This window comes from Scardinius erythrophthalmus (assembly GCF_964197995.2).
Source record: "Scardinius erythrophthalmus genome assembly, chromosome: 24".
Classification (NCBI taxonomy): Eukaryota; Metazoa; Chordata; class Actinopteri; order Cypriniformes; family Leuciscidae; genus Scardinius; species Scardinius erythrophthalmus.
The window spans coordinates 15663960-15676521 of record NC_138244.1 but is presented as its reverse complement, the minus strand read 5'-3'; the positions used below and the strand labels follow the sequence as shown (position 1 = coordinate 15676521).

At 36.6% G+C, this 12562-nt stretch overlaps 1 protein-coding gene across 1 annotated transcript in view; it reads right to left on the bottom strand.

Moving 5' to 3' along the window:
• Window positions 1-12562, bottom strand: part of erc1a (ELKS/RAB6-interacting/CAST family member 1a) — a gene marked incomplete at both ends in the record, with an annotated part of 19589 nt that extends 7027 nt beyond the window's left edge. Inside the window, 10 exons of the mRNA XM_081356887.1 lie at window positions 1402-1595; window positions 2377-2517; window positions 3657-3797; window positions 3987-4124; window positions 5489-5656; window positions 5736-5903; window positions 5985-6140; window positions 7222-7296; window positions 8296-8673; window positions 11876-12562. Coding sequence (XP_081213013.1) covers window positions 1402-1595; window positions 2377-2517; window positions 3657-3797; window positions 3987-4124; window positions 5489-5656; window positions 5736-5903; window positions 5985-6140; window positions 7222-7296; window positions 8296-8673; window positions 11876-12562 — 2246 coding nt within the window. The remainder of the gene's footprint in view (window positions 1-1401; window positions 1596-2376; window positions 2518-3656; window positions 3798-3986; window positions 4125-5488; window positions 5657-5735; window positions 5904-5984; window positions 6141-7221; window positions 7297-8295; window positions 8674-11875) is intronic.

Below are 12562 nucleotides of genomic sequence, written 5' to 3'. Positions count from 1 at the left end.
TTTACATCTTGCGTACGGTGCTCGGCAGTGATCAAAAAGGATTCAAACCGTGAATTTTGAATCTCTTGTAAAAAAAAAGATTTGGATTCAGACGGCAATTAAATTACCACACGACCTGTTTGTCAAAAAACAGAAGGTACTAATTTGGCCAGGGATTTTTACGCGGATTGGGTGAGAAAAACACTGATATTATGGATTCGGACGGCACTAAAATCACCGACTTACCCCTGTAAATGTTTAAAATACCGGACGAGCCCATGAGAAACAATATTAGCGTCCGAATAGGACTTAACTGACAGTAGCCTATGCTTTCACTGGCCTTTAAAAGAGTGTTTTAATTCAATTAATAATATTGTATAATAATATAATTAAAAATCTAACAACAATCAGTGTAATGACAATTTTATTCTTTGCATGAAAACACTTGAATTAGCCTAATTTAATACTGTCTGGGTGTATTAAAACTTCAGAATTATATTCATTTAGACCTGCAACAACGCTAAGAGAGAGCTACGAATGGTCCAGACCAACCTTACGAAAGTGTGACTTACAGAAGATATACTTAGCGTACGAACGTTTCGGGAACCGTCCCATAAGGTTAAGAGAGAGGTTAAGCAATAGGTTAAGAACTACTTAGAGATAAGAACGCTTTGGGAAACCTGGCCCAGATATTTTATTTTTTTCATGCTCATTTTCATTATTTTTATATTTAGATTTAGAAGTTCATCTTGAAAAATTTAAATTATTAATTTAATAACACTTTTATATGTAATCTTTAGCAAATCTCAAAATGAATATACATTTTTTCATACTGCAAGTTATAATTTTGGGATTCCCCAAAAATTTTGACATTTATTTAGACAAAATAGTATTGAATTTATCGGTTGTCAGTCATAACATGAAAATAATGATCGGCCAAAATTGTAAGATAGGTGCGTCCCAAGAAAAAACAATCTGTACATTTTCAATTCGTATGTCTAAAAGCTATTTTTGTCATTTTAAATTTTAAGGGTTCACTAGCAGTTGACTTTTATTTCATGGGGTCTTTAACAGGTTTAAACTTTAATTCGTGAAGACTTTTATGTGTGTGGAAGTACACATGTATCTACTAACCTGGAAGCCACACTAGGTACACATTTCCAGGTGAAAAAGAGGGAGACAAAAAGCAGAAAAAAATACTTGATCAGTGCTTCAACACACAACTCAAAGGGGGGAAAGAAGCCCAGTCAAAACATCAGCCTCGTCAAACGCAGACACGGAAAACGTTTTGACGGTGATGCTTAAACACGGCATCAAAAATAGACAAAGACGATGTTTTGACTGCTACACCAATGAAAAAAGATAATCGCATTTAAAAAAGAAGTGAGAGCAAACCATGGTGAGCAGGGGAAATAGACTGACCTCTCCAGCTCACTGATTTTTCTGTCCTTGTCGTTCTTCTCGTTCTCCATCTGACGCAGGATGTCTAATAGACGATCGACTTCAGCCTGGGCTTTGGCGGAGTCCTCTCTGTGTCTGGCCACATCAGCCTCGAGTGAAGAAATCCGCTCAGATATCTCTGTGTTGGCCTGTGCATTGGCTGCGGCACTCTGGACCTAATAGATGAATGTGATATAAACACACCCACAACTTACACAAACTCAAATATATAAGTCCGTGCTTACTCTCCCATTTGTTTTTCCATTGTAGTTTACAATGGCTTCGTTTCAATTCGCATACTTGTTCTATGTTCCTATATTATCTACCTAAGTATTTCCCTGACCTTTCCAGTTTTTAATAAGTTTTAGATTGCTGGGTGGAATTTCATTTAAGTATATAATGTACCAATCTTTTGAATAAACAGATTTAAAGGGATAGTTCACCCGAAAATGAAAATCCTGTCATTATTTACTCACCCTAATGTCATTCCAAACCTTTATGCCTTCATTTCTTCTGCAGAACACAAAAGAAGACTTTTTGAAGTTGAAAACCAAACCGTTTCGGTTCCCATTGACTTCCATTGTTTGTTTGTTTTTGTCCATACAATTTCATGGGAACTGAAGCTGTTTGATTTTCAACTAAACAAGGGTGAACATTTTCATTTTTGGGTTGAATCCCTTTAAATGATTATATCTGTTTAAATGTTTTCAATATATATTTACTCTACAATTTTTCTCAACAATATCTGGCCACATAAATATTTTACAGAAGAGCAAAAAAAATTACTAATTTATTTTATTTTACTAATTTCCGTGACCTTTTTAAGACTTATCCATGCCGGGAAATCGCATTTGTAAAAAGTATCTCATTTAAAGGAACTTTTTTCTTTTAGCAATCTTTTACAAGTGGATAGTATGCAAATATTGAGGTCCAGCAAATTAGGAAGCTCTCGCTCACCTTCTTCAGTTGGTTCTCAAGCTTAGTGCATTCCTCCCTCCTCTGCTCGAGGGCGATCTCCAGGCTTTTCAGTTTGGAGTCTTTCTTCAGGCCAGATGAGGCCAGTGACGATGCATGCTCTTTGAGGTCCAGCAGAGAAGTCTGAAACCAAACTTAGCATTGAGGTATACAAGGTGTACAACTTACACTTTTAGTATACATGTACCTTTAGAAGCTCATGGCATGATAGGCGCTCAACCTGTCACATAGAATACATGCTTTGGAACTTGTAAGTATGTTTCGAGGTTGACCACCTTACTTATATGAGCAGATTTCTCTTTTTAAAATCTCTATTATAAATTTTATTACACATAATAGAGAAATCAGAACTGACCTCATTTCATAATAAATATTTCTTAATCAGTAATTTGTATTGTTTTTGAGTTAAAAACAAACAAACTAAAAATCCTTAAAACAACATAGCAGGGTTATTATTGTTAACTAAGACTTAACATTAAAAACATTTTTTGTCAATTTAAATATTGAAATATAAATATAACATGAAAAACTTCAACTAAACAAATATTAGACTTGTTGCCTTGGCAACTTACTGAAATAAGTTTAAGTTGAAACACTAAAATAACTTACTGGATATAAATAAAAACTAAAATGAAAAGTAAAAAAAGATAAATATAAATAGTCATATTTTTAAAAAAGCACATAAAATTACTAAAAATGTAATTAAAATCAAAATGAAAACTTAAAATAAAAGCTCAAATTCTAAATATTAATAAAAACTAAAAGTAATCCAAAATTTGCATTGCAACAGATTTACTTCAGATGCAAAAATTGTGACAAAACTTGTTTCAGAAAATATCTGAGTTTTATTTGTGTTTTATTTGTTTAATATTAAATATTTTAAGATTTACATGAGAGCAAAATTGCATGATCTTAAAACTTGCTTTCAGAGAATATATCTTGAATTAAGTTTCTTTTTCTCAACCTCATTGGCCAATAATATTTTCTCACTTTAAGCATAAACTTTATTTTGTTATAATCTATTTGCCAGTGGGGTAAGAAAATAAGCTTGTTTTCATATAATATATCTTGAATAAAGTTTTAGTATCTTAAGCAATTTTGCTCTCAAGTAAATTTAAATTTCCTTTCATTGTTTTGTATGGTGTTTTGTGCCCAATTCAAAGGTGCATGTTATTCTACAACAAAAAAAAAGATCATAATCATGTAATGTGCTTTTAATGGCATTTCTTGTCCTCTTTCAGGACTGGTTGTTGATCTCTAACCTCTCGGTCTGACAGATCTCCCTGCAGAATGCTGACTTTCTCCTTTAACTCCCTCAGCTCTTTTTTACTGCTGTCCAGCTCCTCTGCTTTCTCGCGTTCCTCACGGTCACGTTGCTCCTTCAGACGCTCAATAATACGTTCCTGTTCAGAAGTGGACACATTAACACAGCGCCAAGAATACAGCATATACAACGAACATGAAATGTTTATAATTAAGCACAGATGTTCCGACTCCAGATTACGACCGTGCCGATGCCATTTGGACGTGCACCAACATTTAGTCCTGTAGTCTGGTGGAGTGTTATAGCGTCCTCTAGAGGTGATCCTCACCTTCTCAGCCAGTGAGTCCTCCAGTGTAGTGAGGGCTGTGTCTGTATTAGACGTGTCTGTCTGTAGAGACTTCACCCTCTCTCTAAGGCTGCTCATCTGCTTCTCTTTATCCCTCAACTGCTCCTGCAGGTTTTCAATCTGAAACACAGGAGTTTTATATACATCCACATTTTTACTGTAGTGAATTTTCAACATTTTCCAAGAGTATTTTTTAATAGTATTTCCTGCATTTGAAGGAAAAGCTATTAGTTGAGTCACTGGCACAGCTTACCCCAAAAGCATCTGACACACTTTACCCCACAGCTATTTGGGAAAAATACTTCATTAAGTAATTCATGGTCAAAGTATAAAAATGTTCACTTACATGTTTGATACATGTTTTTAGACCTGGATCATTTTGACATGAAATTGAAATATTTAGTTAACAAAAAATTTTGTAGTATTTTAATGTAAAAAAATGCATGATGTGCTCAAACAAACATCTGCAATGGTAATCTATAATTTGTTTATGCTAAAATACTATGAATACAGATATTGTTGTAATTAACCCTATATTAATTTACTATGGCTTTACAGTAGCAATAACTGTAATGCAATAACAGTAGCAATAACTGTGCTATTTTGGTGGACATTATTGTTAAATCATGGTATTTTGGAAGTAATCTCTATCAGTTTAACAGTATAATTGTATATTAGGTTCTTGTAGATGTATTTTTTGAATGTATGATAGCATGTACTGTATGATTTTGTAACTTCAGTATTTTTTAGCATAGTGGATTGGTGACACGTTGTTGTTTTTTTAAAATCATTTTTCTTTCAACTTTAAATCAGATTTTCTAGTGATCTTTATTCATTAGTTCAACAGTATTAATTAGGGATGCACCGATATGAAAATTTTGCCCGATACCGATAACCGATAATTCTTTATTTGAATAATATCGCTAACTGATATTGGCTGATAAATCTAAATCCAAATTTTTAAATAATTTTTAAGAGCCTGATTACAAAAACAAAAGTCTCACCATGTCCCAAGCACACAATTATAATGTTTTCATTATAATTTTATGAAGCCTATATGACAGAGTTGCTTACCGTATTTTCCTTTTCAAAGTGATTCCAATCTTATTTCAAGCAATTCAAAACCATCATGTCGAACAGTGCGCATCTGAAGGAAATAATCCATTATTTATCAGCTTTAATATATCATCTACATTTTCTTATCAGGCCGATAACGATAACATTAAAAATGAACATATATCGTCAGATACCGATATGGTGGCCGACATATCGTGCATCCCTAGTTTTAATTGTTTATTAGTTTCGTATTTTTTATGTTTGGCATGTACAACTTTTGTAACTTTATTATTTTTAAGCGTAGTGGATTGGTGACCCGTTTCTGACACATGCAATAAGAGAACGTTTCGTTCATTGTTATCAACGGTTTCCTGTAATGAAAAGTAAAATAAATAAAGACTCTTTGCATTGGTGAACCTAGCCCTCACCTTTTTCTGAAGGACGTTGACTTTACGCTCCTTGACATCCAGCATGTCCTTCAGATCATGGATTTCTCCGTTGAGCGTGCTCTTTTCTTCAGACATTTCCTGGATTTGCTTACTCTTTTTGTTTAACGTGGTCTCCTTCTCCTCCAGACGCAACCTCAGAGCATCCACCTGCAAAACAGTTGTGCGCAGCGGTCAGAGAATCTGACGGTGTGATGGGTGAAGACTGACCACTGGTGTGCTCTACTACCTCTGTCTGGAGAATAGCAGCACGTTGTTCTTTGGCAGTCAGAGACTCTTTGAGCACTTCAATATGCTGTTTGCTGTCAGAGAACTGGTTAGTCAGGGTTTCCAGCTTGGTCTGCAAACCGAGGAGCTGGGTGTCCTTCCTGGAAAGGTCTTGCTTAACTTGGTCCATCTAGAAAAAATCATTTTCAACATTTGTTATTCATATGTGGGCTAATCCTGATGTGCTCTTCTAAAGCACAGCATGCAGTACCTTGTTCTTCATGAATTTGGTGTGGTTGCGGTAGACCTCCATCTGCTTGGCCTCCTCCTGCCGTTCTTCACAGCTGAGCATGCTACTGGATCGAAGCATCATGACCTGGTCCTCCAGCTCCCTGAGTCCCCGCTCTAGAGAACTGATCTGAGACTCCTAAAACATGCGTCATAGGTTTGATGTCAATAATATCAACCAATCACAAATGTGCCAAATTTGAATGTGCTACTTGGAATATACTACAATATTTGCATGGTTTACTTTAATGCTACTTTTCTTTTGTGCCATTTTTGGTCACTGTTTACTTTCATTATATGAAATGAACATCCTGCCTAACATCATATATAGATGAAAGAAAATCATACAGGTCTGAGGGCGAGTAAATAATAACAGAATTTAAATTTTTTTGCTGAACTACTCTTGTGAAAAAGTGTTCTTATTGTACTGAATGTGCACTAAAAGTAATATATTTTAAAAACTGTATTTGCAGATAATAAAATATTATTGAAATAAAAGGCCACTTAAGTGTACATATGTTTGTACACTTAAGAGTCTGTTGTACACTGTTAAAAAGTGCACTTTGTAATAATGTCAAATTAAAGGTATTAGTCAAGTAATTTTAAAGCATTTAAACCATTTGAACACTTATTTTGATGTGTTGACTGACATAGTAAAGCACATGTAAATTATAATTTTAACTGCATTGTGATATGCAATATTTAATTTAAAATCTAAATGTACTTAATTGCAACTATATCATTACAAATGTGTTTATACAAATATATTTAAATACATTACATAAAAGTTTCAATAAAATGGACTATTCAGCAATACATTTTAACCATATTTCAATTTAACAATATTTGTAATTATGAAATTACATAAAGATGTACTTAACTCCTACTTAAGTGGGTCAAAAGAGCAATCTAAAGTTCACTTAAGTTAAAGCTAATTGCATTTCATTTTTCATTAAATTGCAATTACATGCAATTTAGTGTCCGAATACATTAAATTCAGTGGCCACTTAAATATATTCTTTTAAAGTATGATAAGCGTACTTCCTTTTCACAAGGGTTTTAAGCTTAATAATGGTATAGTACAAAATATTGTTTGATATTTTACATCAGTTTGTATGTGGTTTTAATGCACCGATAGTCAAAAGAAAAATGTGGTTCCTGCCATCGTACAGTATGTAAACAGATTAACACTTTAATTAAAATAGGAGCTAAAGTACTACCTTCATCTCAATTACAGTCTGAAGAGCTTTGGTTTTCGTAGTCTCTGGCGTCCCCTCGAGGCGGCGATGCAGCTCCTGCAATTAAAGACACGGTTGGCACTTCCTTCACACCAGTGCCAGAAATAGAGCTCTCAGATATGTCATCATACCTTGAGGGAGAGCAGCACTGTTTAGTTTTGGCTGAATTTTCCATTACATTGCAGGAGCTGTACTCCATTATAAGTACAAATAGGGTCTCCTGCTATCTAGTTGTATTAAGTATCCTACTTTTTTGTGCTTTGAGGAGAATAGCTGCCGTCATTATTTGACTGAATGTTGTATAATGGTGCATGAAGAGAGAATAGTCTTTCTGCTTTAAATCCCTGTATTGCCTGAAAATACTAAAAATGTATTTTTCCCCTTTTTCTTTTTTAGCACATGTACAGTAAAAGGAGGTGCTTAACCTTCAGAAAATGTTGGTTGTCAACGTCAGGATGTCATACTAAATATTGTACAAGCTGTTCAAACTATATAATGTCAAAATACAGTTTAAAAACTAATTTATTTTTGTTAAAATAAACATACATTAACATATATAAATATCATCTTATATCAAATTATCTAAAATAAAAAAACAACAACACTACACCAAAGTGAGTATTGGTTGCAGTTACCAGTAATACATGTGTATATATAAATGAAAGAAAATAATAAAGAATTAATAATTTTTCTTATAATAACTTGGGTAATATGGTTGAGTGGTTGAGCTTTACCAATGCAGACAAATAAAATGTGTGTATAATTTTAGAAAACTTTTTAAGGAATATTCCATTTTTTTGTAATGTGGAAAATCATCTAGTAACAGGGTTGTGAGTAAAGAGCTAAACATTATTATTATAAAATGTTTTAATAATGTGAATATAAAATAGTATATTAAAGTTATGACTTAATGTCAAATGACATAAAAATAAGTAAAATAATTATGCTTTTAAACAATTGCATTATTTTTTAAACAAAATTTGCCATATGTAACAGTTTTTAAAATATCATTTTCATATTTTGTCATTCGTATTTTTAATTCGAGTTACTACACACCTCTCTCAAAGCCACTAGCTCTTTATCACGCTGCTCTAGAAGGTTCTCCAGGTGGTGCGCGTGCATCTCAGCATCTGCGAGGCGTCGTGTGCGCTCATGGTCCTCTTCACTGGCTTTAGCCGAGGGTCCCTTGCTGTGCAACATTTCCAGGAGCTTTTTGACTGAGTCATCACGGGCAGCTAGCGTCTGCCGCTGGGTCTCCATGCGAACCTCCATCTCCTCCAAGGTACGGCGGAGCAAGAACAGCTCTCGAGCCTGTCTCTCCTGCTCCTCGCTGGGCTCGCAGGCCAGCGGCTCCCCGGGTGGCTGGAGGAGCTGGTTCAAATCGCGCTGGATACGCAGCTCGGCCTGCAGCGCCTGCACGGTTGTCTGCAGGTGCTGTGATGGACACGAGAATCATTTACTCACAATTCATTCAAAAATATTTAAAAACAGAAATAATTTAGAGACACTGGCTGTTTATAGATTTTGGAGCTGATGTAAAGGAGAGTTAACAGCCAAGAAATCGAGGTTATCAGCTTCATGTCATAGCTTATCAGCTATTATCATATTATTTATAAAAGCATCCCACAGAAACCATCTCTTTATTCATCAGTGAATACAGTTCAATCTATAGTATCATCTTTCATACAAGCAGTAACATGAGTAATTACTAAGAACAGTTAAGATGTAAACATCTCATTTGTAACTACAACAGGCCCTGTTTAAACCTGGTATTAAAGGGATACTCCACTTTTTTTGGAAATAGGCTCATTTTACAACTCCCCCAGAGTTAAACAGTTGAGTTTTACCATTTTCGAATCCATTCAGCCGATCTCCGGGTCTGGCGGTACCACTTTTAGCATAGCTTAGCATAGATCATTGAATCGGACAAGACCATTAGCATCTCTCTCAAAAAAATGACCAAAGAGTTTCGATATTTTTCCTATTTAAAACTTGACTCTTCTGTAGTTACATCGTGTACTAAGACCGACGGAAAATGTAAAGTTGCGATTTTCTAGGCTGATATGGCTAGGAACTGTACTCTCATTCCTGCGTAATAATCAAGAAACTTTGCTGCCGTACCATGTCTTAGTCTTAGTCTTAGTACCGGTCTTAGTACACGATGTAACTACAGAAGAGTCAAGTTTTAAATAGGAAAAATATCGAAACTCTTTGGTCATTTTTTTGAGAGAGAGATGCTAATGGTCTTGTCCGATTCAATGATCTATGCTAAGCTATGCTAAAAGTGGGACCCCCAGACCCGGAGATCGGCTGAATGGATTCGAAAACGGTAAAACTCAACTGTTTAACTCTGGGGGAGTTGTAAAATGAGCCTATTTCCAAAAAAAGTGGAGTATCCCTTTAAGATGCGTTTTGGTTGATAGGATAACAAGTGGATGACGCCAAGTACAGGTCTAAACGGGGTCTAAAACGTTTTGAGCTTTTCCACTTTCGACCACTTCCAGAGGTAGTCGAAAACGCATTTAACCGGATTGCTTTCGTAGTGTAGTCGGTCAAATGTGGTCGATTGTATTTGAACAGCCACAAAAGACGCTTACTCTCCGCCTACTGAGCTAACGCTAAACTTTGTTGGCTGAACACCCAAGTTTGGTTTGAAAATGAAAAACGTACTATACACAACGTTCTCTCACCATTCCTGATTTCTAACACACACTCACTGCGTTCACCCACCTATATCCTCAACTTTAAGAAATCAGAACAGAAGTGGTTGAAAGTGGACAAAAGAGACGGATTAAAACACCAGGTGAAAATGGGAATGTGTCTCCTTCGACTACTTGTGATCCGATCGACCAAAACGCATCTTAATACCAGGTGTAGGGCCTAAAGAGCAACCAGTACAATTCTTCAAACTTTCCTTTTGTGTTACACAGAAGAAAGCAAGTCGCATAGGTTTCGAACAACAAGTGTGTCAATTTTCATTTTGGGGTGATCTACGAGTTTAAGAAGATATTTATCTACAAACCATCATGCACTTGTCCTCAACACTAGTGGTAAAGGTGGCAAGGAAAAATGAGTGTATGCTAATTTTGTCATCTCTTATACTCTTCTTTACTCCAGATTCATCCATGTAGATGCAACTACTATGTTGAAAACTTGATGGCAGCCAAAAGGCAACTAAACCGCAGTAATTATACATTTTCTTAATCATACACAACTGTGCCATAATTAATGGTACGATCTCATTAAGCCCAACAGGCACAAAACGAATTGCCAAGATTCACCAAATAACACATACTAAGAGTCAGAGCGCTCTGATGATTCGTGTGTTAGTTTCAATCTCAAGCGAATGGTGTGAGGAGCGTGATAATGCCGATTATGCTAGTGAATAACCAAGCTGTCATTAGCTTAGTGCTGTACGCCCCATCGTCTGGGAATCTGTCATGACAGCCATGTTGCAGTGAATCATGGTTTGAAGCTAATCATTCAAATAAAGGGAGTGTTTAAAACACAACATAGATGCCACTGTCACTGCTACCAAAACCCGTCTTAGTATCTTTAAAAGGACCAAAGAATATCTGAAAACAGATTTTCATTCTTAATTAGCTCAGATGTATTGCTCATCGAGCATATTGTGGCTTGCAGGAATCAGGCTGTGCAGTGAGCCGCACGCAGCAGGACCAGGATGTCCATTTCAGGATTGGCCATTAGCGTCACCTCACAGCGGAGGTAGACTTTTCCTTCTCGTTTGAAGATGAGCTGGATCTTTAATCACTCAATTCTCAGTCACTCCTATAAATCTATGAAAATGCATTGATGCGATAAAAACATGTCTATAAATAGCTGGTCTTAACTAGTTTAAGCTTGTCAGTTCTACCTGACACATGCATTTCAGGGCAGTGTTTGGAATGGAAAACTATTGCACTGATTACTGAATACTGACAAGTATATACTGTACACTGCTTGCTATTTTAAAGATAGCATGCACGACAATACGCCATTATGAAGATGAACATTTTAAACAGTAGCATGCTACGCTGTTGTCACGTTAAGCTAGCGATGTCCTGTTCAAATAAAAATCTCCAAATTTTGCATGTTTTTTGGTAAATAAAAAATAATAATCTTGAATAATTAATCAAAAAGATGAAAAAACATATGATATTACAGATATTACGCTATCAAGCACAGTGTGCTCTGTATAATGCATATTTTGGCAAATATAGGGAGTCACGGGGTATTCTGTGCATACTAAAACATGCATACTATATGCACAGTATGCTTATTATATACTACAGAAATAGTATGGGTATAGTGATAGTATATATGTGTGTGCTGAGATGTTGAGTCCCAAAGGTTGTATTTATTTTACAGTTTATACAGTTATTTTAGTATTATTTACCTGTGTGTGTGTGTGTGTATATAATATATATGTGTGTATATATATAGTGTTTATTAATATTTTAAATTAGCTTTTATTTTCATATTTTGTTTTCATACAAAACTACACTTTTATAGATATACAGTGCCTTTTAGTACTGATCTAGGATACTAATTTAAATCTAGATTCCTTTAACCTCATGCTTCAATAAATTATCACTTATACTTAAAAAAACAAGCATATCCTGCCAGATGTACCCACCTGTGTCTCATCTTGCACTGCGCGGTACTGCTCCTTCCACACTACAATTTTGGACGCCTCGTCTTTGCGCAGCGCACGTTCCTTCTTCAGCTCCGGGCTCCAGAAGCTTTTGATGGAGCTCATGGACGAGCTGAGCTTGCTCTCCTTCACCTCGATCTCCTTGCGAAGGAGCTCGTTCTCCCTCAGCAACTCCTTGAGCTGGGCCTGGAGCTCCATGATGGTGTTGTCCCTCGCCTGACGTAGGGAGTGAGGAACGGTTGAAGCTGCATGGATCTCCCCTCCGAAGCCCATAGAGTCGGTCGACACTGCCGGCACCATGGCCATGTCAGGTGTGCTGCCTGTGACCGTTCCCCGGACCCCGTAGGGAATGCTGCCTCCAAAGCGTCCCGTCGCTACTCCGCTCTTAGGGAGGTCAGGGGAGGTGCCGATTGCGACCTCGTTGTCGCTCATGTACATCGGCCCTGACGTGGCGTAGGCGGCATTGAGAGATTGAATGTTCTCCATGGACAACGTCTTGCCTCCAGACACGCCCGGGCCTCCGCCACTGCCCCCCATGCTGTTGGTGCGACGGTGGCCCATGCGAGGTGACCGAGGCAGTCGTGGTGAGCGGCCCGAGTTGCCCTGGTTGTTTCTACCCCCGCCGTGATTACTGTCCATTTTGCTCACCGAGCGTGAACTTCCGTACAT